The following is a 23,031-nucleotide window of genomic DNA, read 5'->3' on the forward strand; positions in this document are numbered from 1 at the left end:
CTCTCTCTCTCTCTCTCTCTCTCTCTCTCTCTCTCTCTCTCTCTCTCTCTCTCTCTCTCTCTCCAAACCCAGGAGAAGGAATGTGTTGGTGTTCCAGTGTTTATGTCCAGCAGGGCCTAAAATATAAACAGGACATTTTCCAATGCGAATGCAGGATGCTAGAAATGACTAGAAATCCTGTCTAGGTCTCACTCAATGGTGGTTGGCAGCACTTGCAGGCTACTTTGGATATATCCCAGTTTTTTATCCCTCTACCATTCCCCCTACCCCATCCCTGGAGCTCTAATTTCTCTGTCAAGGATGACATCTGGCCTTAAATTATACAAAAATGGAAGAAGAAATTGTTGCTTTTGTCATCAACGATGTCTCTGGTTTATTCAAAGCTGGCTTTGCCTGGGCTGAAACTCCTTGGGCTGTGTTCCCCTCCATTACTGGATGCCGAAGACACCAGGGTGTCATAGTGGGAATGGAGCAGAAAGGCAGTTGTGCTGGTGAGGAGGGCCAGACCAAGAGAGATGTCCTGATACTGAAATTTCCCATTGAACCAACCAGGATAACATGGAGACAATCTAGCATCCTACCTTCTATAGTGAGCTTGGTGTAGCCCCTGTTCTGTTTACAGGAGCTTCCTTAAGTCACAAGGTCAACAGAGAGAAAATAACCCAGATCGTGTTTGGGACCTTTAATACCCTAGCCATGCATGTTGGCATTCAGGCTGAGCTGTCTCTGTATGCCTCCAATCATGTCACTGGTATCATTATGGATTCTGGTGATGGTGCTACCCACGCTATGCCCATCTATGAAGGTCTGGTCCTTCTCCATACCATTCTTCATCTAGACTTAGCAGACCATGACCCAATAAGCTATCTCAAGAAGACACTGACAGAAAGGGAGTAGACATTGTTTGTGACTTCAAGGAGAAGCTGTGCTCAATTGCCCTGGACTTTGAGCAGGAGATGACCACTGCTATTTCATCCTCTTCCCTAGAGAAGAGCTATGAGCTTCTTATGGCCAGGTGATCACAACTGACAATGAAATATCCAGGTATCCAAAGGCTCTTTTCCAGTCATCCCTCCTAGATATGGAATCCTGTGGCATTCATGAGACCACTTTCAATTCTATTATGAAGTCTGATATTGATATATGAAAGGAATTATAGGCCAACACTGTGCTTTCTGATGGGCAGCTAAGTGGCACAGTGGGTAGAGTGTGCAACTGGGAATCAGGAAGACTCAAGTATCTATGTTCAAATTCAGCCCCAGACACTTACTAGCTGTATGATCCTGGGCAAGTCATTTAACCCCATTTGCCTTAGTTTCCTCATCTACAAAAGGAGCTGAAGAAGGAAGTGGCACACTGTTTTAGTCTCTTTGCCAAGAAAACCCCAAATGGGATTACGAAGAGTGAGACATGACTGAAAAATTACTGAACAACAACACTATCATGTGCTCTGGTATTGCTGACAGATTGTAGAAAGAAATCACGGCTCTGACACCTAGCACAGTGAAAATTAAGATCATTGATCCCCCTGAACCTAAGTATTCCATCTGGATTGGAGGCTCTTTTCTGGCTTCTCTCTTCATCCCAGCATATGTGAATCAGCAAGAAAGAACAGGATGAATCTGGCACATCCATTGTCCATCATAAATGCTTCTAAATGGAATACTAACAGGTGTGTAGCATTTGCTGCATGAGTATTCACAAAGACAAAATTTACCCTGGCAAAAAGACACCTCATGTTAACTTCCTGAAATTAGAATAAACCTTCTTTGAAAAGAAACTTGTTTTGGGGGAAATTTGTATCTGATATTAGAGAAATATCTGCATTTTTTAGATTGTTGAACCATTAGTGATTTGACCTAATATTCAAATTAACATTTTAACATACCCTGGTATACATGTTTGTACATATATTTGATCTAAACCCTGATACAAGTAATTTAGTTTTAAGGCCAAGAGTTAACTTCTACAGAAAACTGATCTGATAATATAGCAATGATAATCTGGGTAGTTGACACACAACAGCTGCACAGTTCAGTCCTAAAAAGCATAAGATCTGTGTGATGTATGTAAAGGTCAGATTTCTAGCATCTAAAAGAGCTGACTTGCAGAATTTCTCTCTGAAGGTTGGTTAAAAGTTTATTAAGTATGTGGTGTTCACCATCCTAGCAGGAATACATATTGAATCCAAACTTTGTGAACTAGTTGTTTGTTGGGTTTTTTTCTTGACCCACTATTTCCCCACAATGTCCTGGGGCTAATTTATTCTACCTACAATTGTAGACTTATTTGCATTTACAACCTGTAAATTTGTGTATCCAGTTAACTTATGTAAGATTTTTATACATTGCCATAAAGTTTTCATGTGAGAGTAGAAAAATCAAAATTTGTAAGTCATACTATAAATTGGGAATTGTAATGCCCAACATCTCAATGGGTAAGGAAAAATAAAAGTGCTACCAATAAATTTTTTAAAAAGAAATGAAGAAAAGAAGGAAGGAAAGGAAGAAAGGGAAGGAGGGAAGAAGAAATCCTGTGCAGAGGTCCTGGTGAGGAAAAAAAAAAGAACTAAGAGAGTTTGGAGGACACATTTTTTATTTGCTTATGCAAAATTAATAGAGCCTTGGGTCTCAAGGTGATGCCATACTGACTATCCCTGGCCTTGTCCAACCCAGTTGAATATCGGAGGTCTTCTTCAGGAATAGTGACAAAGAGATTCACTAAAAGCATGAAGCTTGGAGGAGTGGAGAGAAGAAAAACTATATGGCCCCAATACACTGTATTGAGGTTTATTTTTATTAATTGTAGGTATCATCTGAATGCTTGAAAGAACACAGGATTCAGAGTTAAGAGGACCTACGTTCAAATCCAAATTCTGCTTACTTCCTACTTGTGTGACTTTTGGAAAACTCAGTTAATCTCTCTGTACCTCAGTTTCCTCCCTTGTAAAACAAGGGACTCATTGGCATCTAAAATCCCTCTTAGCCCTAAATCTATGATCCAAGGTTAGGGGGAAAATACATAACTTTATGAGAGAGGATTTAGATCTGGAAGAGACTTTAGAGATTATTAAATCTAGCTTTGTTGTTTTATGGATGACTAATCTGAGGCCCAGAGAAATTAAATTATTTGTTCACAATCACACAGAAAATAGCAGTTCAGGGATTCCAATCCATACATTCCTCTAAATAAATATATTAATTCTATCTCATTAAGTTTCATTCCTTTTCCCTGTAAGCCTTTAGTAAAAACAGGTGAGCCAGGAGCAACTTGGTAACTCAATAGATAGGAAGTCAGGTTTGGAAATGGAAGGTTCTGTGTTTAAATATGACCTTAGGTCTATGTTGGGGAAGACATGGCAGGAATGCCTCAGTGTGTGGGAGGAGGCTGTTCTTCTCCCCCTCTCCACTGCACCTGAGGACATTTTTTGCATGCCTAGAAGCCCAATGTGAGCACTTCCTCCCTCTGCCCTCCGGGGTAATGCGGAATGGCTCACAGAGGGTTTGAAGATGCAGCTTGGGCACTCAATCTCTAAAAGGTTCGCCAACACTACTATAGATGCTTCCTAGCTCTATAATCCTGGGAATGTCATTTAATCCTCATTGCCTAGCCATTGCCGTTCTTCTTTCTGCCTTAGAATTAATCAATTCTAAGACAGAAGGTAAAGGTTTACAAAAACAAAATATGAGCCTCCCCTCCTCACCTCCCATCTGTATGAACTGAGAAAGAAGCTACCTACCTGAGAACAGGAGGATAGAATGGTCTCCTCTTTGGAGAAGAGCCCCAGAGCAGAGAAGCCTATACTTCCCTTACCAGTTCTGAGAAGGACAGGGAGGGAGAAAGATCTCAAAGTCCCTGAAAAGCTGATAATTTAAAAAGAAATGCCAAGTTGGGGATTTTAATTTTTTTTCTTTCCCAGCTTCTTTCCTCTCCCTCTCCAAAACCTCATCTCTAGCTTTCATCTGATTGATTCATTCACACCCTCCAGCCTACTTCTGGAAGGAGTCATGGGGTAGGGAGTAGGGGTTTGGGGGGGCAGGCAGTGAGGGGGAAGATTGGGAGGACCAGTCTCTCAGAGGAGATTCTGGATCAGACTTTGCTTTCTCTGTCTTTCCCAGAGCAGAGGGGAAAACCAGTCTTTTTTTGGGCAGCTGCTAAAAATAGCACCCCAGTCCTGGAAAGAGAGCTTGGTTATTTCAAAAGGGCTCCCCCACCTCAACCCCTTGCCCCACCCAGCCTGCTGAAGGACGAGCTCACACACTAAGTTCTGTGCTCAGAATGGAACCTGAGATCTTTAAGAGAAATGAACAATATCTCACTGTTTCATATTTGGAAAGTGATACTACTGTAGCTAACAACATGGATTGAAAACTCCCTGTCTGCATAACTTTGTTATGGGAGTAACTGGGGGAGATGTAGTGTCAGACCTTCGTTTCAGAGAGCTGATTCACTAGGGAGATATGGTCCCTTTCCTCTGGAAGCCTAGAGCCTGATGGGAAGCAGAGGAGATTTTTTCATTTTCCTTTTTAGAAGTCCCCAGAATATTCAGGGAAGATATGGTACTAGCCCTCAAAATGTTTCCCCTTCTAGTGGAAAAGACTATATATGAACTCATGTATGAAATAATATAAATGAAGGGAGCAGCTGGGTGGCTCAGTGGATTGAGAGCCAGTCCGAGAGATGGGAGATCCTGGGTTCAAGTCTAACCTCAGATTCTTCCTAGCCATGTGACCCTGTACAAGTCACTTAATCCCCTTTTCTTGCTCCTACCACTCTTCTGCCTTGGAATCAATATACAGTCTAAGACAGAAGGGAAGGGTTTAAAAAATAATATTATATATATATACATATATATATGATGTGCATATGTGAAAAAAAGATTACCGTAAAAATACTTAAATGAAGATTAATAGAGTATCAAGGCAAGTAGATGGCATCGATGATTAGTGAGTACAGTGGATAGAATCTTCTTGAGTTCAAATCTGGCCTCAGATACTTACTAGCTGTGTGACACTGTCATTTGCCTCAGTTTCTTCATCTATAAAATAAGCTGGAGAAGGAAATGGTAAACCACTCCAGTACCTTTACCAATAAAGCTCAAATTAGGTCATAAAGAGTTGGATATGACAAACAACTGAATAACAACAACAAAAATAGAATGTCAACTGAGAGAAGCACATAGCATGTAACATGTAGAATGAAATGTTTGGTGTAAATTAACCTTAAAATCCTTTTCAGTAAGAATTCATGCACCCTATATTCATGTAAGCATAGAAATAGTAGAATCAAAGAATAACCAGAGTGAGAGAGTTAATTAAAGAAGGCTTCCTGGAAGAGGTAAGTCTTGAAGGAACTTTTGCAGGAGAGTGACTTCTAAATCTTTTCCAGGAGAAGCCATATGAGGGAAAAGTTTATGTAAGGACTTGGAGGCAGGAATAAATAGATAATAGGTAGGAGAAGTACCAGGGGAGACAGTGAGGTCTATGCTCTTGGACAGCATTGACCTGAGCTCTTCATTAATTCATTTAACCTTTTAGAGTTTGGGTTTCCTCATCTGTGAAAAGGCAGCTAAAAATCCCATGACCTACCTCACAGGATTGTTGTGGGGAAAGCATTTATTCAGCGTAAATCACTAATTGTGCGTTGTTATTGTTCATCGGGTAGCTGGGCCTCTGAGCTCAGTTTCTGCGGTGACCCTCTGCAGCGTACAAATGGTCAGATATATGGGACGCTCTGGGCCCGTGAAGCAGGAAATGGTTTGCATTCCTTATTTTCCCCACAGCAGCTTTGGGAAGAGCCAGGCCCAACTCCCAGACCCCAGGGGCCTCCAGGGACCCGGTGGAAAAAAGGAGAGCAGGAGAAGAATGTCTCAGGCCCTGGGAGTGGGGGCAGCTCTGCCTTCAGACCAAGACATCCTTCTCCTCCCTCTTCCCCTTCTTTCTTTTTTCTCTGCAGGCTCCCTTTCTCTGCTAGAGTGTAACCAGGATTCGTAAGTTTGTCCTATCATCCCCAAAGAGCATCATGGAGGGTCAGTGCAACTATTCAGAACATCCTTGTGATTTTCCTACGATTATTCAGGAAATCCAGCCAAGAGAGTCACAGGATCATAGATTTATAGCTAGAAGGGACCCTCAGAGAACATTCCCCCTTATTTTATGAAGCTGACATGTATGAAAAGTGACTTGCTCTGGATCACACAGGTGATGTGTGGCAGTGATGGGATCTGAACCTGACTTCAAATCTAGACTTCTTTCAGGGGGTATCATAGAGTCACTAGAGGCCACAGCAATAAGAGCAAAGGAAAAGGGATAGGAAAGAAAGATCTGCAACAGGGTCAAGTAGAGCCATTTTTAGAGTATACTTCATGTAGCTTGGGAATAGGAATTAAAATCCTTTGTACACAAGGACAAAAACTGCTGTAGGTTAAAGTTGAGGACGAAGGCCCAGGGTGAGGAGTGATGAAGTCTGAGTCCTGAAGTCATTCTGATGAGGCACTATGTTTGCTTCCAAGATAAAAAGGAGTTGAAGCTATGGGGATTGATGTCTGATTTTAATTCAATTTAGCAGATATTTATTAAATCCCTATGCTTGCAAAGTGAATAAAGTGTCCAACTTGCCATCAGGAAGACTCATCTTCTTGAGTTCAAATCTAGTCTCAGATACTGTGTGACCCTGGGCAAGTCATTTAACCTTTTTGCCTCAGTTTCTTCATCTGTAAAATGAGCTGGAGAAGGAAATGGCAAACCGTTCCAGTGCCTTTGTCAAGAAAACCCTAAATGAAGTCACAAGAGTTGGACGGGACTGAACAACAACAACATGTATACTTGTGTTTTAATCTCCCTACTACATAGTAAAGTGCTTGAGGGCAGGTAGGTGGCATAGCAGAGTGCTGGACCTGGAGTCGGGAAGATTCTTTTTCCTGAGTTCAAATCTGGCCTCAGATGCTTCCTAACTGTGTGACCCTGGACATGTCATTTAGTCCGACTTGTCCTGTTTGCCTCAGTTTCCTCACCTGTAAAATGAACTGGGAAAGGACATGCTAACCACTCCAATAGTTTTGCAAGAAAACCTCAAATGCGGTCAAAAGAGTCAGATATGACAGGAAAACAACCGAACAACAAAATATATGCCAAGTGATTCAAAGTCCTCTTGGAATGAAGGGTTAGAGCAGACTGTGAAGAGCTTTAAATCCCAAGCAAAGGAGTTTATATTTCATCCTACCAGAAGGAGTTATAGAAGCTTCTTGGGAATGGCACAGTCAGAGCTGCACTTTAGGAATGTAAATTGGCAGGCGAGAAAGGAAGACATATTGAAGAGGGGAAAGCATGGATTCAGAGACACCAACTAAGAGGCTCTTGTCCTAGTCCAAACCTGAGGCATCTCGAATTGGGGAAATTGAATAGACAGAAAGGAATAAAGGTGAGAGTGTGCAAGGGACAGAACTGATAAAATGTAGCATCTGGTTAGATATGGGGAAAAAGCAAAAAGAAAGAGTTGAGGATGACTTTTAGGTTGGGAACCTAGAGACCTGAAAAAATGATAATTTATTGAGTCATTTGTCATGTCTGACTCTTCGTGACCCCATTTGAGGTTTTCTTGGCAAAGATACTAGAGTGATTTGCCATCTCTTTTTCCAGCTCATTTTTTTATAGATGGGGAACTGAGGCAAACAGGGTAAAATGATTTGCCCAATGCCACTCTGCTAGTAACTGTCTGAGGCTGGATTTGAATTCAGGAAGATGAGTCTTCTTGACTCCAGGCCCAGTGCTCTGTCCTCTGTGCCACCCAACTGCCCCTGATGATTTATTTGAGAGAAATAAGAAAGTTAGGAAATTTGTGGTTAAGGTGAAAAATAAGAATTTAGTTTTGGACATGTTGACCTTAAGATGACTATGGGGCATCTAGGAAGAAGTGTCTAGCCAACGGATGGAGATAAGGAATACATAAAAGAAATAGGAATTGGGTATGCTGATATGAGTCATTGGCATGTGCAGTCCCCTAAATCTAGATGTTTATAGTTTTAGTCTATCTGTTACATTCAGTTTTGTACTCTGATTTGCTCTCGCCCTTTTGGTAAGATTCTCCAGCATCTCCCTCTTTCAAGCATCACTTATAGGGAGTTTACTGCTAAAGTCAGCAAAGGGCATATTAGAAAAAAACACTGTCTGGAGTCAGAGGACCTGGATTCAAATTTTGCTTCTGATAATTATTACTTGTGGGATCTCAGGCAAGCCATTTAACCTCTCTAGGCCTCAGTTTCCTTATCTGTAAAATAAGAGTTGAACTAGATGACTGACTTCTAAGATTTTTTCAAGCTTTCTATCTTTGAGTCTCTGATGGCTTCCCTCTACACCCATTCATATTATCCATTATCCAGGAGAACCAAGGTAGCTGAATTTCCTTTATATGCTTTCTAAAAATGGCTTTGAGTCTCAGAAAAAAAAACAACACAGCTGGAACTTGCCTGTCTGCTCCCTAGACTTGCAACTTCTCCAAAGTGAGTCCGACACATCCCTAAAATACCAGCCCACTCCTTTTCTCTTCCTGTTTGGAAAATGGCAAATGGTTCAAGTTGCCCAGCAGGCTCCAAGGCAAAGCATTATCATCCTCTGAGATATTCTGAGATTGTGGAAATCTAGAGCTAAGAGGCTTCTAGAGTTGTTGGAAAGGAAGAGAAGGGAGACAGGCTCAGCCTGTCTCACTGACAGAGTAGAGAGAAAGAACTCTAACAACATTATGTGACTTCTGGCCTTTTCTTTCCCTGTCTATTGGAATATTTAGATTTCGATACAGTTATAAAGTTACATAAAGTGTTTGATTCCACTCTAGGAGACAGACTAGAAGGAAAGAATTCACTGAAGAAGGACAAGGTGGAGCCATGCCCAGGGCACTGGACATTTTTAACACTCTAGTTGGCGACCTCAGTAGTACTCAATTATCAAGGGCTAGATGTTGTAGAGGGTAAAGCAGATCTGATGTCAGGAAGACCTGAATTAAAATCCTGTATTTGAGACTTACTGTGTGTCCTTGGGTAAATCATTTAACCTCTGCCTCAGTTTCCTCATCTGTCAAATGAGTCAAAAAAAGGCCTCATTTTATCATAAGTACACAACCCTTTTACATTTGCAAAGTGTTTTACATTCTTTCATTTTATCCTCACAGCTCTGGGAGCTATAATTATCCCAATTTTACAGATGAGAAAACTGAGATAGACAAAAAGGAATGTATGGGAGTCACTAGGATGATAAATTGATCCATAGGGCATTCAGTTGATATGCCCTTTTCAGAAGCAATGGTAGTAGTAATCTGGTGGTTGATTAATCTGATTGGTATTATTAATATGATTGATCTGAGTTCAGAGCAAAAGTTGGGAAGGAGTTGGAGTTTGAAGGAGATTCTGTATATGGCAATAGGCCAGACTGCTATAGTGAAGAGCTGGGACCTGCCCGATATGGTGGGCTAATCTCACTCCTTCACCAATTAAGATTGCTCAGTCTAGGGTTGGAGTTCCAAGTTGCTCAGGGGCTGGGCATGTTTTTCTAGTGACCAGGACCTGAGGGGCAATTCCAGGTGAGAAATGGTGCCCCACCAGGTTAAATAGCAAGAGGTCCAGGATGGACAATTGGATAAGAATATGAAGCAAGTTGATTAATCAGTCTATTGATTGTGAAGTATAGCTGGGTCTAGATTAGTTTGAATAATAAATCCCCTGGAGTGGCCCCATTATTTATATTCTTATTACATATTTCTATTGGGCTGGAATAAATTACCATTATTTTACATGATTGTAACCTCAAATAGTGAGAATTCAAGTACATTTGACCGCTTCAGGGGATTTATTGTTTGCACTCATTTAGGACCTGGCTGTAGTATTAGGAAGGACATTTTGGGGGAAGGGGAATGTGGAATCTAGGCAAGTTACTTCCCTTTCTCTGGATCTCAATATCCTTATCAAAAACAGGTATAAGGAAGTTGGACTAGATAAGCTAAAAGATGTCTTCCAGCACTAAAATTTTATTGCTATGTTGTTAAAATGAAACTTTAATGAGGAAAAGGAACAAGAGTGCTTAGTCTGGGGAGAAGGAACGGGTGATCCCCATTTTGCAAATTTGAGTATTGCAAACTCAAGAGCTCTCAAACAAGTCCCTTAAATGGGCAAACTATGCAGCACTCCCCTGAGTGCTGAGTACCCAGATCCCTCTCGGCTTCCTGTTTGGAAGGTCTGTGACTACCCTGACCCCAACTGCGTATGGGTAACTATGGCTCCACTCCCATTCCCTTCTCTGGTTCCTGCCATCCTCTCCCTTGTCAGGTCAGAGCTGGCAACCAACAAGCCAACTTGGTTAGTGGGACGAGGGAGGAAGGGTGGAATTGGGATGCCATAAAAGAAAGCCAGCCACTGGTTTCCCAGATATCAGCCCATCTATCCCCTGGGCCCCTATCTCACTATCATCCTAACCTCTTGTAACCTCTAAACATTTGCCAACTGCGGTATGACGGGGTCATTCTGACCTCAATATGCCACACATCAGCCAAGCTACAGTTGTACTTGGAGACAACTAAACAAAGAGGCTCAAATTGCGTTCTTGTCAGGCACCCCAGGCTCCACATGTAGCAGGTATAATCACAGGTCATCTGGTTTAGTCTCAACAGAAAAGCTTGAATGAGGGGGAGGAGTGGAACTAGGGTAATAAAGGTTCAGCCAAGAAAAAAAAAAGTCAGGCAAGTTAAGCTGGAGTCCAAGGCTTGGGAGGGGGCCTTTGTCAGGCAGGAAGCCAGAATCACACAGAACTGAGGTGAGAGGCAGAGCAGAATGCGTACTGATGCTTTGCTCCATCTTTGCTTGGAGTTTTCTGCCTTCCCACCTCTCTTCCTCCTATCATCATTCTTTTTTTTTTAAAACCTTTATCTTCTGACTTGGAATCAATACTGTGTATTGGTTCCAAGGCAGAAGAGTGGTAAGGGCTAGGCAATGGGGGTTAAGTGACTTGCCCAGGGTCACACAGCTAGGAAGTGTCTGAGGTCATATTTGAACCTAGAATTTCCCATCTCTGGGTCTGACTCTCAATCCACTGAGCCACCTAGCTGCCCCTCCTCCTATCATCATTCTGATACATCTACTCAGAGCCCCATGAAGCTACTAAATTTCAGCTAAGGGAAATGGTATGAACAAAGTTAAGAATGGCCAACGGGTATTCCAGGGATGGAGAGGCTGCTGTTCTACCATGTGCACAATCAGGTTTGCAAGTGCCAGAGTATATTGGGTGAGGGGCACAGGTCCCTTGATTATTCTATTGCCGAAAATCTAATAGAAGAGGCAAAATGAAAGCTGAGAAAAACTGAGGAAGGAGTTGGTTAATTCTTGGGGTTTGGTTGTGCTTAGGAAGGATGGAAACAAACATTTATGAATATCTGCTATGAGCCAGGAGGGTAGCTAGGTGGTGTAGTCAATAGAGTGCCAGGCCTATAATCAGGAAGACCTAAGTTTAAATATGTCCTCAGACACTTACTAACTGTGCCCCCAGGCAAGTCATTTAATCTCATTTGCCTCAGTTTTTTCAACTGTAAAATGAGCTAGAAAAAGAAATGGTAAATCACTCTAGTATTTTTACCTAAAAAAAAAAAAACCCTCCCAGACTAGGTCATGAAGAGCCTGTCATGACTGAAACAACTGAAAAACAACACCATTTTCAAGACTTCGTGCTAAGTATCTCATTTGATCCTCATAACAACCCTGGGGAGGTAGATGCTATTATTATCCTTGGTTTATAGTTGAGGAAATGGGCTAAGACAGAGGTTAAGTGACTTGGCCAGGGTCACACACTGCTAGTAGGTTTGTGAGGTCAGATTTGAATTCAGGTCTTAACTCTAGGTCCAGAGCTCTATCAACTGTACCACCTTGTTACTTCTGGAAGCTATTCAAAGGCTTTCACTGCTCTAGGCAACAACCATGCTTTCCCATCAGATTAGTAGCTCAAGTCTGGGGACACTATCTTTTCTTTCCTCCCTATCTTATCTGGTACCTATCACCTGACAATATACAAAGAATACTCAGTGCAAAGAGCTGACTAACAAAAGAGTGAATTATGAATTGGGGCCATAAGATGTTTGATTATTAATCAAAGCATTCCTAGGTGCAAAAAATACTGCTAGAATCCCTGTCCCCTATAATCTATTTATACTTGATAGAATTGGTATGGAGAAGAACTCTATTCCAGGAATCATATTTCAAAATCCATCCCCTTTTTTCACTGACTTCTCCAGTCCCATTGCCATCCCACTAAAAATCATTCCCAACTCAGGAATTTCAGAATGAATCAAGACGTGGATTCAATGGAAATCTGGCTGTCAATTACAAAAAGTCAAACATGTCCTATTTCCCTTTTTTCCTTATTTTGAGTCTTATTTTGTGAATAATCCAGAGTTGTTAATTACAGGAAACACTAGTGACTTAGCAGATAGAGTGCCAGGCCTGGAGGTAGGAGGTCCTGGGTTCAAATTTGACCTCAGACACTTCCTAGCTGTGTGACCCTGGGCAAGTCACTTAACCTCCACGGCCTAGTTTTTACCACTTTTCTGCCTTGAAATCAATTCTCAGTATCAATTCTAAGACAGAAGGTAAGGGGGAGAGAGACAGGCAGACAGATAGACAGTTAGACAGACAGGGACAAAGAGAAGATAGAAAGGAAGGAAAGAAAAAAGGAAGGAAAGAAAGAAAAAGAGAAAGAAAGAGAAAAAAATGAAAGAAAGCAAAAGAAATAGAGGAAGGAAGGGAGGAGAGAAAGCAAGGAAGAAGGGAGGGAAGGAGGAAGAAAGGGAGGAAGGAAGGGAAACTGGAGTAATGAAGTAGAAATATCTTTGAATGGAGTCAGCTCTGAACTCTGTAGTCTACCATTATCCCTGGAAAGAGTCTATTAGTTGAGTGTCTGTTGGACTGACTCATCATTCTTGTGATTCCCCAAAAACTTCCTTCCTGGAACACCACTATCCTATGAGTATTATTTCTCTCTATTAAAATATAAATTCTTGGGGGCAGGGACTGTCTCACTTTTATATTTGGGTCTCCAATGAGGAGTTTGGTTTGCTGAAAGGATGGGCCAAGAGCAAATCAAGTTAGGGGCTCTGGCAATGTGTAAGATGAAAAAGTCTTTCACATGTAAAACCCAGTGGAATTGGCATGTCCACTACAGGAGGTGGTGGAGGAGAGGAGGGAGAGAATATGAATCTTGTAAACATGGAAAAATATTCTAAATCAATTAATTAAATAAAATTTTCCAAAAGAAAGAAAAAAAGATGAAAGAGTCTTTGATTATCATCTTTGACCCTTGGTACTGTCTGACTTGGAACCACTCTCACATATTCCTTTTTCTCTTTTGCTCAGGTCACGATGAGTAGATAACAGTGTCCCAACTGACCATGGCCCCCTGGAAGAGGAGTCGTCATGGCCTGGGCTTTCTCTGTTGTTTTGGGGGCAATGACATCCCCGAGATCAACCTCCGGGAGAACCACCCACTGCAATTCATGGAATTCTCCACCCCCATCCCACCTGCAGAGGAGCTCAATGCCCGCTTTGCAGAGCTTGTGGTCAGTATCTTTTGAAGGGAGCAAATGGGAGGGGTAGGGGATAGGTCCCAGGGCATTAGGGGCATGGGAGACTTAGCACTAGACTATGAAGCAAGAATGTATAAGAGAAAGAAAAGGAATGTGTGGGAGGAAGGGAGAAAGAGAAGGACCAGTAAAAAGAGTTAAGTATATTGAGAGAGAGTTGAAAATGTGCTGGAAATGGATAGAATCAGAGGACCTGGATATGAATTCTAGCTTTGCTAATTAGCCTCCATGAGACTTTGGGTAAGACATCTAATTTCTCTGAGCCTGCTCCCTCATCCAATAAAAGGAATTAGATTAACTATAACCTCTGAGGTTCCTTCTGCCTCTAAATCTATGAACGTGTATAGTAGAGATAATCAGAGAGGTGTATATGAGAGGGGATATCCACTCCTTAAACCCAAATCTGGGATGCCAGAGATCCCTTTAGCATTACTGGCAGAGTGGAGGTATTAGTCAAGTTGGGAGGAACTGAAAGGTTCCCCCTGAGAATGAGCCTTTCCATTGGGTACTGGCCCCTGGTTGCCCCTGGGCTATATGGTGACAGATGACCTGGACTTCTGGGAAATCATTCAGTTACTAAACTTGAGAAAACTTCCTAATAATTGAACTCTTGTCTTGCCTCTATGTGGAATTTCCCTGGAACTCTGTCTTCAGGGTTCTCTGGATATGTTTACTGCTGACAGATCCCACAGGGCTCTGAACTAGGGGGATATTAGCTAGAGAAGATGGAGAGAATGCACATTTTGCAAGTGGGGTATCATGTTTAGGAGCCTAAGGATTTTTCAAAAAGCTAGCTAGCCAAAATGAATAAGGAAGGTCTAGTGGCCATACTTATTAATTAGAAAGCAAGAGACCTGGGTTCTAATAGCAACTCCAATCTGACTCACTGATCCTCTCAGTCTCTTCCTTTTCCTGAATACTATCTCTCTATCACCCTGTATTGTAAAAAATTAGTAGAAACAGGAAATATAGTTATATACCTAGGGAGCACTCTGTCTAGTAGGGAGAAAGGATCTTTATCCTTGTTTAGCAAACAAGGTTTTCCCATAGGAAGCCCCCAGTTAAATAAAGGAGACAGGAAAGAAACTCAGGAAGTGGACACAGTGGCTGGCATAGGAATATCAATACAGATTAATGTGTTAATAAAACAAGATCCTGATAATCTATTTTAGCAGAAGGGAATGTAATATAGACAATCCAAAGTCATTTTCATTTGGCTTTGAAATATACTTCTCTTTGAATATGGGTATGTTAGATCTAGGAACTTGTCACATTTCCAATAAAAAATTGAGTCAGGACACAGAAAACCCCAAAGTTTCAGGGGGCAAATGAAAGATTCTCCTAAGCTGATCTGGCCAGAGAAGCCATTCCTGATGGCCAATGATTAACGGATAAAGATAGCATGTATGTTCCACCCTCCTGAGATCTGTATATCTCCTGATAAACAACTTCTTCATCTCCAGACTTTCCCCCTAGTCACCTGCCCCTTGCCAGTCACAATGTCAACCTCAGCACCCCCCCCCAGAAAAGTTACCCATCCTTGAAGACACCTGTCAACTTCAAGCCCTTCCCAAAGTCACTGAAGTCACCACCTCCAACACCAAGCCCTCCCCTACACCAGTTATCTGTAAGTCACATGTCTCCTGCCCTCTTGTTTGTCAAGTACTCAGCCCTTCTATAAAACCTATAAAAACCCCACTTTTTGTTAGTGGAGGCAGGCAATCTCCCACTGGGGAGCTGCCTCCCAGAAATCTTCTTGAATCAGGGCAGCTCTCCCCATAATAAAATGAAGCTACTTCATAAAAACTCTATTCAAGGGGGCAGCTAGGTGGCTTAGTGGATTGAGAGCCAGGGCTAGAGATGGGATGTTCTGGGTTCAAATATGACCTAAGACACTTCCTAGTTGTGTGACCCTGGGTAAGTCACTGAACCCCCACTGCCTAGCCCTTACCACTCTTCTTCCTTGCAACCAATACTTAGTATTGATTCTAAGACAGAAGATAAGGTTTTTAAAAAAAGACTCAATTCAGGAAAAGCGGGATCAGCTCTACTGAATGGTGGGAATGACAAGGATATTGTTAGAATGGATGTAGTACTCATTAAATTCTGGGTTTTTCAAGCTCATACTTTCCCTGAGGGTAACTGATAAATCAGTAAACATTTATTGTGCACCTATTATTTGCCAGGCACTATACTAAGTGCAAGAGGATCCCTGCCCTCAAGGAACTTACAATCTACTGGGAAAGGTAGAATGCAAATACTCTATAGACAAAGCAACCTATATGCAGGATAACTAAGAAAATAATTAACAGAAGAAAGGCACTGGAATAAAAAGTGATTGGGAAAACATCTTATAAAAGGTGAGATTTAAGTTGGGGAAAGAAATCAAATATTTTGGTTTAAAATAGCATCTTGATATAAAAGATCACTTTCCATTAGAAAGAATAATTCAGTTCTACTCACCAAACATTTATTACGTAGTAGACATGCCTGTGGTCCCTGCTGTTGGGAAGGCATGAATCAGGGGATTCTGAAGTACAGTAGAGCAAAAGCCAGTGTCTAACACCAATATGATAAACTCTAAGTGTTGAGGGCTACCAAGCTGACTTGGACTAACTAAGGAAAGGTGAAGAGTCAAAAACTGAGTAGGCCAAAACTATGATAATGATCAGCAATGAGATCAGGTCAGCAAGTGGTTTCTATGCCTTCCTGATATCATCTTGCCGCTAAATAAGTAAATAAATAAATAAATGTTTTTGAATGTTATCTCCCATGTCTCAAAGGGCTTCTTCCACATCTCTTGCCAGTTGAATGTTCTTCTCTTCCTTAATGTATCTAGCTCAAGTGCTTTGACCTTCCCTCTACCTAAAAATGATTCCTTCATCCTCACATCAAATAATGATTAAACCACCCCTAATGCAATTGATTACATTATAACTTGGATTATAGTTAGTTGATAACATGGAGAGCCTCAGTATCAAAAGACAAAACCAAACAACTTTTATTAGATGTCTTTGCTGTGCCAATCACTGATAGGTGCTAGAGTTTAAAAAATGAAAACAATTCCTTGACTCAATGTACTGATTCAAACAATGAATTTGTTATGTTTTTTTGAAGCCTTAATGAATCAGATTAACTTTTTTGTCAATAGTTAGAAGATACAATGACAGAAATGAAACAAAATTCAGAGAATTCACTTCCATCTCATTTATTTATTTAGTCATTTATTTAGTCTAGTATGTGCAAAGCAGAGAGTTAAGTAAAAAAAAAAAAAGGCTGAAAAAGAGATAACCCTGTCCTCAAGGAAATTACCACTTATTAGGGATTAAGACGGTACAAAAATAACTATAATCCAAATAAGAATACCATACCATACCATACCATAGCACACCATAACATAACTTAATATAACATAGCATAGCATAGCATAACATAACATCAGGAGAAGACCTGAGGTGGCTCAGTGGATAGAGCACTGACTTAGAATCAGGAAGACTCACCTTTATGAGTTCAAATCTAGCCCCAGATACTTAGAAGTTGTGTCACCCTAGGCAAGTCACCTAACCCTGTTTGCCTCAGTTTCCTCATCTCTAAATTGAGCTAGAGAAGGAAATGGCAAACCACTTCAGTATCTTTGCCAGGAAAACCTCAAATAAGATCATGAAGTTGTCAGACAACTGAAATGACTCAACAACAACAACAAAAATGTATATGATATAATAAGATATATACAATAATTATTATTTTGATTTGACTTGAGGACAGAAGAATCATTTCTAGGTAGAGGGAATATTGAAGAACCTGACCTGGTATATGAAAAAATAGAAAAAATTTCAAAAGGCAAGAGATATGCAGAGGAGGCCCTTTGAGGCATGGAAGATTGCATGCACAAATGAAAAAAGTCAAGATAATGTTAGAAAAATATTTAGCTAAAGAATGAGAGTGTTTGAAGGGGAATATTTTGGGAAAAGGCCAATAGTATATGTTAGAGCCAATTTGTGGACATGCTTGAATGTCAGGCTAAGAGGTTTGCATTTTACTCTATAGACAATCCTTTATGTAGGTATGTGTGTATGTATGTACGTATCTCTCTATATATGTGTGTATGTGTATTTATACACTATAATGTGTATATATACGTATATATATACATATACATATATATTTATAACCTAGGTAGTACAGCAATGGGGGCCTGGATTCAGCAAGGCCCCTCTTCCTGAGTTCAAATCTAGCCTCAGATATTTACTAGCTTTCTGACTTGGGGAAAGTCACTTAACCCTATTGATCTTAGGTCTTCATCTATAAAATGAGTTGGAGAAGGAAATAGCAAACGACTCCAGGTACTTCTGCCAAGAAAACCCCAAAATGGGCTCTCTGAGAGTCAGATATCTATGAAATGATCAAACAACACATATGTAATAAGATCTTACCCTACAGTGGTATTAGGATACAAAAGGAATGAAGAAATATCGGAGCCACCCTGGAGAGAGAATGAATTGGACCTGGCAACTAACTGGCTGTGAGAAATAAGAGAGAAGGAGGTATTAAAGAGAACTCTGAAGTTAGAAGTTTGTATGATTGAGCTAAATGGCAGTACCATTAAAGGTAATAATGAGGGAAGAGTGACCAGTCTTGAGGAAAAGTCAATGAATTGGGGACCTGTTGGGTTTCAGGTGTCCGTGGGGCATCCAGGGAAGAGAAGGAAGCTGAAAACCAAAGTTTGGGAGTCATCAAGATAGAGGTGACAGTTAAAATCTTGGCCATGGATGAGCTTGTCAAGGAAGAGGAGAGTAGAATGATAAGGAAAAAGCTGTGGAGGAATGCCCACAGTTGTTGTCTACAGGAGGAACCTGTGGAAAGAGAGGGGCAGTCAGAAAAATAGGAGAACTAGGAAGCAACATTATAATGGAAGCCAAGAAAAAGAAATTATCCAGAAGAGGTTGATTAACAATGATGAATGCTATGGGAAGGTCAAGGAGTATGAGTTCTCAGAAGAGGTGACTGAATTTGACAGTTAAGAGATCATTGGTGTTTCTGAAGAAAATAATTTCAGCGGAATAGTGAGGGTGAAAGCCAGATTGCAGGCAGATGGAGAATGAGTGAGTTGTGAAGAAGTCAAGGTCTGTAGGAGTAATAAAAGGCTTTTTAGGAAGAGGATAAGGGAGAGTGGAACTTTTTTATAATCAACTTAAATCAAAAAGCATTTATTAAGGACTTGCCATGTGCCACCCCCTATACTAAGCTCTGGAGACACAAAGAAAGGCAAAATCAGTCCCAGTCCTCCTGGAGCTCACAGTGTAAAGGGGAAACAATATATAAACAACTCTGTACAAACAAGATATAAACAGGGCAAACTGGAGATAATTACAGAAGGAAGGCATTAAAATTATAGGGAATTGGGAAAGGCTTCTTGTAGAAGATGGGATTTTAATTGAAATTGGAGGGAAGTCAGGAAGTAGAAATAAGGAAGGAGAGCATCACAGACATGGGGGACAGCCAGTAGAAATGCATGGAGTCAGGACAGAAGACGTGCAGGGGAGTAAGATGTAAGAAGGCTGGAAAAGGTCAGGTTATGGAGGGCTTTAAAAGCCAAGCTGAATTTTGTATTTTGTCCTAGAGGCAATAGGTGACCCCTGGAGTTAATTGTATAAGGAAGTATGATCAGACCTCTGCTTTAAGAAGATTTATTTTCTAGCTAGGGGGAGGATGGGCTGGCATGGAGAAAGACTTGAGGGAGGGAGACCAACTAGTAGGCAATTTGCAGTAGTCCAGAGGGAGTGCACATGAGGTAGAATAACATAACATACAACATATGTACATAACAAAGGTAGAATCTGCCAAGGAAAGGAACAAATTGAAACAATATTGACAATGAGAGAGGAGAGCAGCAATTGGTGATCAACGGGGCAAGACAAGGCTCCAGAAAATCCATATCTTCCTCTGAGTCTGAAAGTAAGGAAAGGATGAGGAAAGGAGCAATGATGAAACTCATTGTTGATGGCCTTAGGCTTTTCAGTAAAGGACAGTTAGATCACATGCTGAAAGCTGGAGTTGGGGCCTTGAATTAAAATGTTGAAAGAGACATTAATAATAATCTGCATAAAGGGTAGCTAGGTGGCTCATTGGATTTAGAGCCAAGCCCAGAGACGGGAGGTCCTGGGTTCAAATTTAACCTCAGATATATCCTAGATGTGTGACTCCATTGCCTAGCCTTTACTGCTCTTCTGTCTTAGAAGCAATACATAGTTTTGATTCTAAGATGGAAGGTACATATTTTAAAATAATAATAATAATAAGCTGAATATGTAAGTGCTACCACTCTGGTGTAGGCATTCCTAGACTCTTTACTACTTAACTTATGAATGAATCTTCCTAAAACTCAGACCTGATTATGTCATTGCTCTCTTTAGTAAACCCTCGTGGCTCCTTTTAGGATCAAATATAAAATCTTCTCTTTGGCATTCAAAGCTCTTCATAACCTGACCCCTTCCTACCTTTCTAGTCTTTTTTTGTTTGTTTTTTATGATTAAGTTCCCAAGTATCTGCCACCCTTCTTCCCCTCCTGACCCTAAAGAAGGTATCATTTGACTCCCCCACACACACACACACGTATTCCTTCCACACCGTGACTTTCCCCATTGCTATTTCAATATATTAAGGATCAGCATAAGAAATAAAATGGGAATTTGGGGGGGATTTGCAGAAACTGCAGATGACACACAAGGGCTAGCAGATGATGCAGAAAAAGTTTTAAAACTACATAGCCAATGACCAAATAATTGACCCAAAATTTATCCTTTACATAAGGTACTGTAAATACCCTATAAAAGAAGAAGAGAAAATTCAGACTTCTTCTCTGGTAGGAAGGAAAGGTCTAAAAATGTTATGTGGATTTTCCAGATCAGAGGAGTGATCATCATGATGAGGAGATTATCTATCTATCTATCTATTTATCTATCTATCTATCTATCTATCTATCTATAATCTATCCATCCATCTATCTATCTATCCATCTACCTGTCAATCAATTAATCTATCTATCTATCTATCCATCCATCCATCTGTATCTATCAACACACACACACATATATACATATGTACATATAAAACTACATCTTGATTCTGTCTACTTATCAGTTATTTCTCTGGCGATAGATGCAGAAGTTATTCTTCAAACAGTATTTCTGTTGTTGTATATAGTGATCTCTTGGTCCTGCTTGTTTCACTCTTCATAATTTCATTTAGTTCTTTTCATTTTTAAAAAACTAATCTTCTTATCATTTCATATGGTGCAATAGTATTCCATCACAATTATATACTACAATTTGTTTAGCCATTCCCTATTTGATGGGTGTTCCCTCAATTTCCAGCTCTTTGCCACCAAAAAGAGAGCTGCTCTAAATATTTTAGAACACATTGGTTCTTTTCCTTTTTTCCCCCATCACCTTTGGAAACAAGCCTAGTAGTAGTATTGGTGGGCTAAAGGGTTTTATATCTCTTTGGGCATATATCAGTTGGATATCTCTTTGGTCATAATTCAGCATTGTTCTCCAAAATGGATGGATCAGTTCATAGTTCTAGCAACAGTATATTAGTGTCTCCATTTTCCCACATCCCCTCCAACATTTGTCATTTTTGGCCTTTTATCATTTTAGCCAATCTGATATGTGTGAGATAATACCAGACTTTTTACCTTGCTACATGTACTCTATAATCTAGTAAAGTGTCCCCCTTGTTGTTCTTAGCTAAAAAAAAAAGTGCCCCCTCCCCTGATTCTGCATTTTCAATGGCTATCCATCCTAGGAATATTCTCCTTCCTTATCTCTACCTTCAGGCTTTCCTGGATTCCTTCAAGTCCCAACTAAAGTTCTGTCTTCTTGTTTCTGATCTCCTTTAATGCTGGCACCTCCCTTCTTTTTTTGATTATCTCCAATTTATCTATCTATAGTTTGTTTGGGCGTAGGTGTTTATATGTTGTCTTCCCATTAAACTGTGAGGTCCTTGAGATCAGGGACTGCCTTTGGCATTTCTTTGTATCCCCAGCATTTAGCACAATGCCTGGCACATAGTAGGTGATGAAGCTTTATAGATTGATTGAAGTGCCATAGGGATTTTGATAGTACTTCTGGCCTGTTCTGGTTAATCAGTGAATCTTGAAGGGAGATGTAGGGGATGAAAAGACATTTCTTAGTGAAATGTTTCTCATGTTCTATAACTGTAAAAGGACAGGTGCTGGGATGCTCTGCCTCCCTTCCTCCCATATCTGACATGTGAATTAAAAGTGAATAGATATGAAATCAGATAGCTAGGTAATCCAGTGGATCCTGACTTCAAGAAGACTCATCTTCCTGAGTTCAAATTGGCTTCCGTCATAAGCTGTGTGATCCTAGGCAAGCCACTTAACTCTGCTTGCCTCAGTTTCCTCATCCATAAAATGAGCTGGGAAGGAAATGGAAAACCATTCCAGTGTCTTTGCAAAGAAAAGCCCACATGAGGTCACAAATACATGACTGAAATGACACTTACAACAGAGAGATGAAACCACTCAGGAGGAAAAAATAATTGGTATAGATAGACATTGCTTTTTTGTAATGCCAACTCTCAGAAGGAGATATTACATTGGTGTTTTGTGTATTCCTATGTTGTAGAGTAATACAGACATAGATTCAGCCAAGAGTTCTAAAAAGACATGTAGCTGTAGATAGTAGAATAACATTAAATTGGGACATGAATAGTGAGGTACTTACATAGTGTTCAGGTCAGAGAGAGGTCATTTTAGGAGTGGAGTGGGAGGAAAGCATGAGAGTTGTTTATATGACAGTGGAAACATTGGGGAAAGAACTATGAGAAGTCTTTGTTTAGACTAGGTATTAGAAGGGCAAATGTCAGCACGAAGATAAAATACTGAACTAAGAATCGGGGGATCTCAAGTCTAACCCTTTGTCATTTGTTGTTATTATAGCTGTCATAAACTAGTGACTTGACCTTGGGAAAGTCTTTTAGCCCCTGAGCCTCTATTTCCTTCTCTGAAAAAAATAGCATGGTTGGGTTAGATCTGGGGTTCTTAGCTTTTTGGAGGGGTCCTGGGCCTCTTTGGCATTCCAGTAAAGTCTATAGACGCTTATTAAAATAATGTTTAAATACATAAAATAAAACATAGGATCACAAAGGAAACCAATTATTTTGAAATTCAATTATCAAAATACTTTTAAATACGAGTTGTTCATGGGCCCTAAATTAAGAAACCCTTTGGTAATCTTTAAGGTCTCTTCCACTTCTAAAACTCTAATCCTATAAAGCTTCCTTGTTGTTCAGTTACTTCAGTCATGTTCGACTCTTCAAAACACCATCTGAAGTTCCTTCTTTTCCTTCCTTCCTTCCTTCCTTCCTTCCTTCCTTCCTTCCTTCCTTCCTCCCTCT

The 23,031-nt window shown here is 40.5% G+C and overlaps 1 protein-coding gene and 1 pseudogene across 1 annotated transcript in view; both read left to right on the forward strand.

The window, feature by feature from the left end:
- The window catches only part of DAAM2 (dishevelled associated activator of morphogenesis 2), a 117,797-nt gene that overhangs the window by 36,351 nt on the left and 58,415 nt on the right, over nucleotides 1-23,031 (forward strand). The window contains exon 2 of the mRNA XM_044675301.1: nucleotides 13,382-13,584. Coding sequence (XP_044531236.1) covers nucleotides 13,417-13,584 — 168 coding nt within the window. The 5' untranslated portion in view covers nucleotides 13,382-13,416. The remainder of the gene's footprint in view (nucleotides 1-13,381; nucleotides 13,585-23,031) is intronic.
- LOC123245512 lies at nucleotides 329-1,717 on the forward strand (annotated as a pseudogene).

This window comes from Gracilinanus agilis, chromosome 4 (assembly GCF_016433145.1).
Source record: "Gracilinanus agilis isolate LMUSP501 chromosome 4, AgileGrace, whole genome shotgun sequence".
Lineage (NCBI taxonomy): Eukaryota > Metazoa > Chordata > Mammalia > Didelphimorphia > Didelphidae > Gracilinanus > Gracilinanus agilis.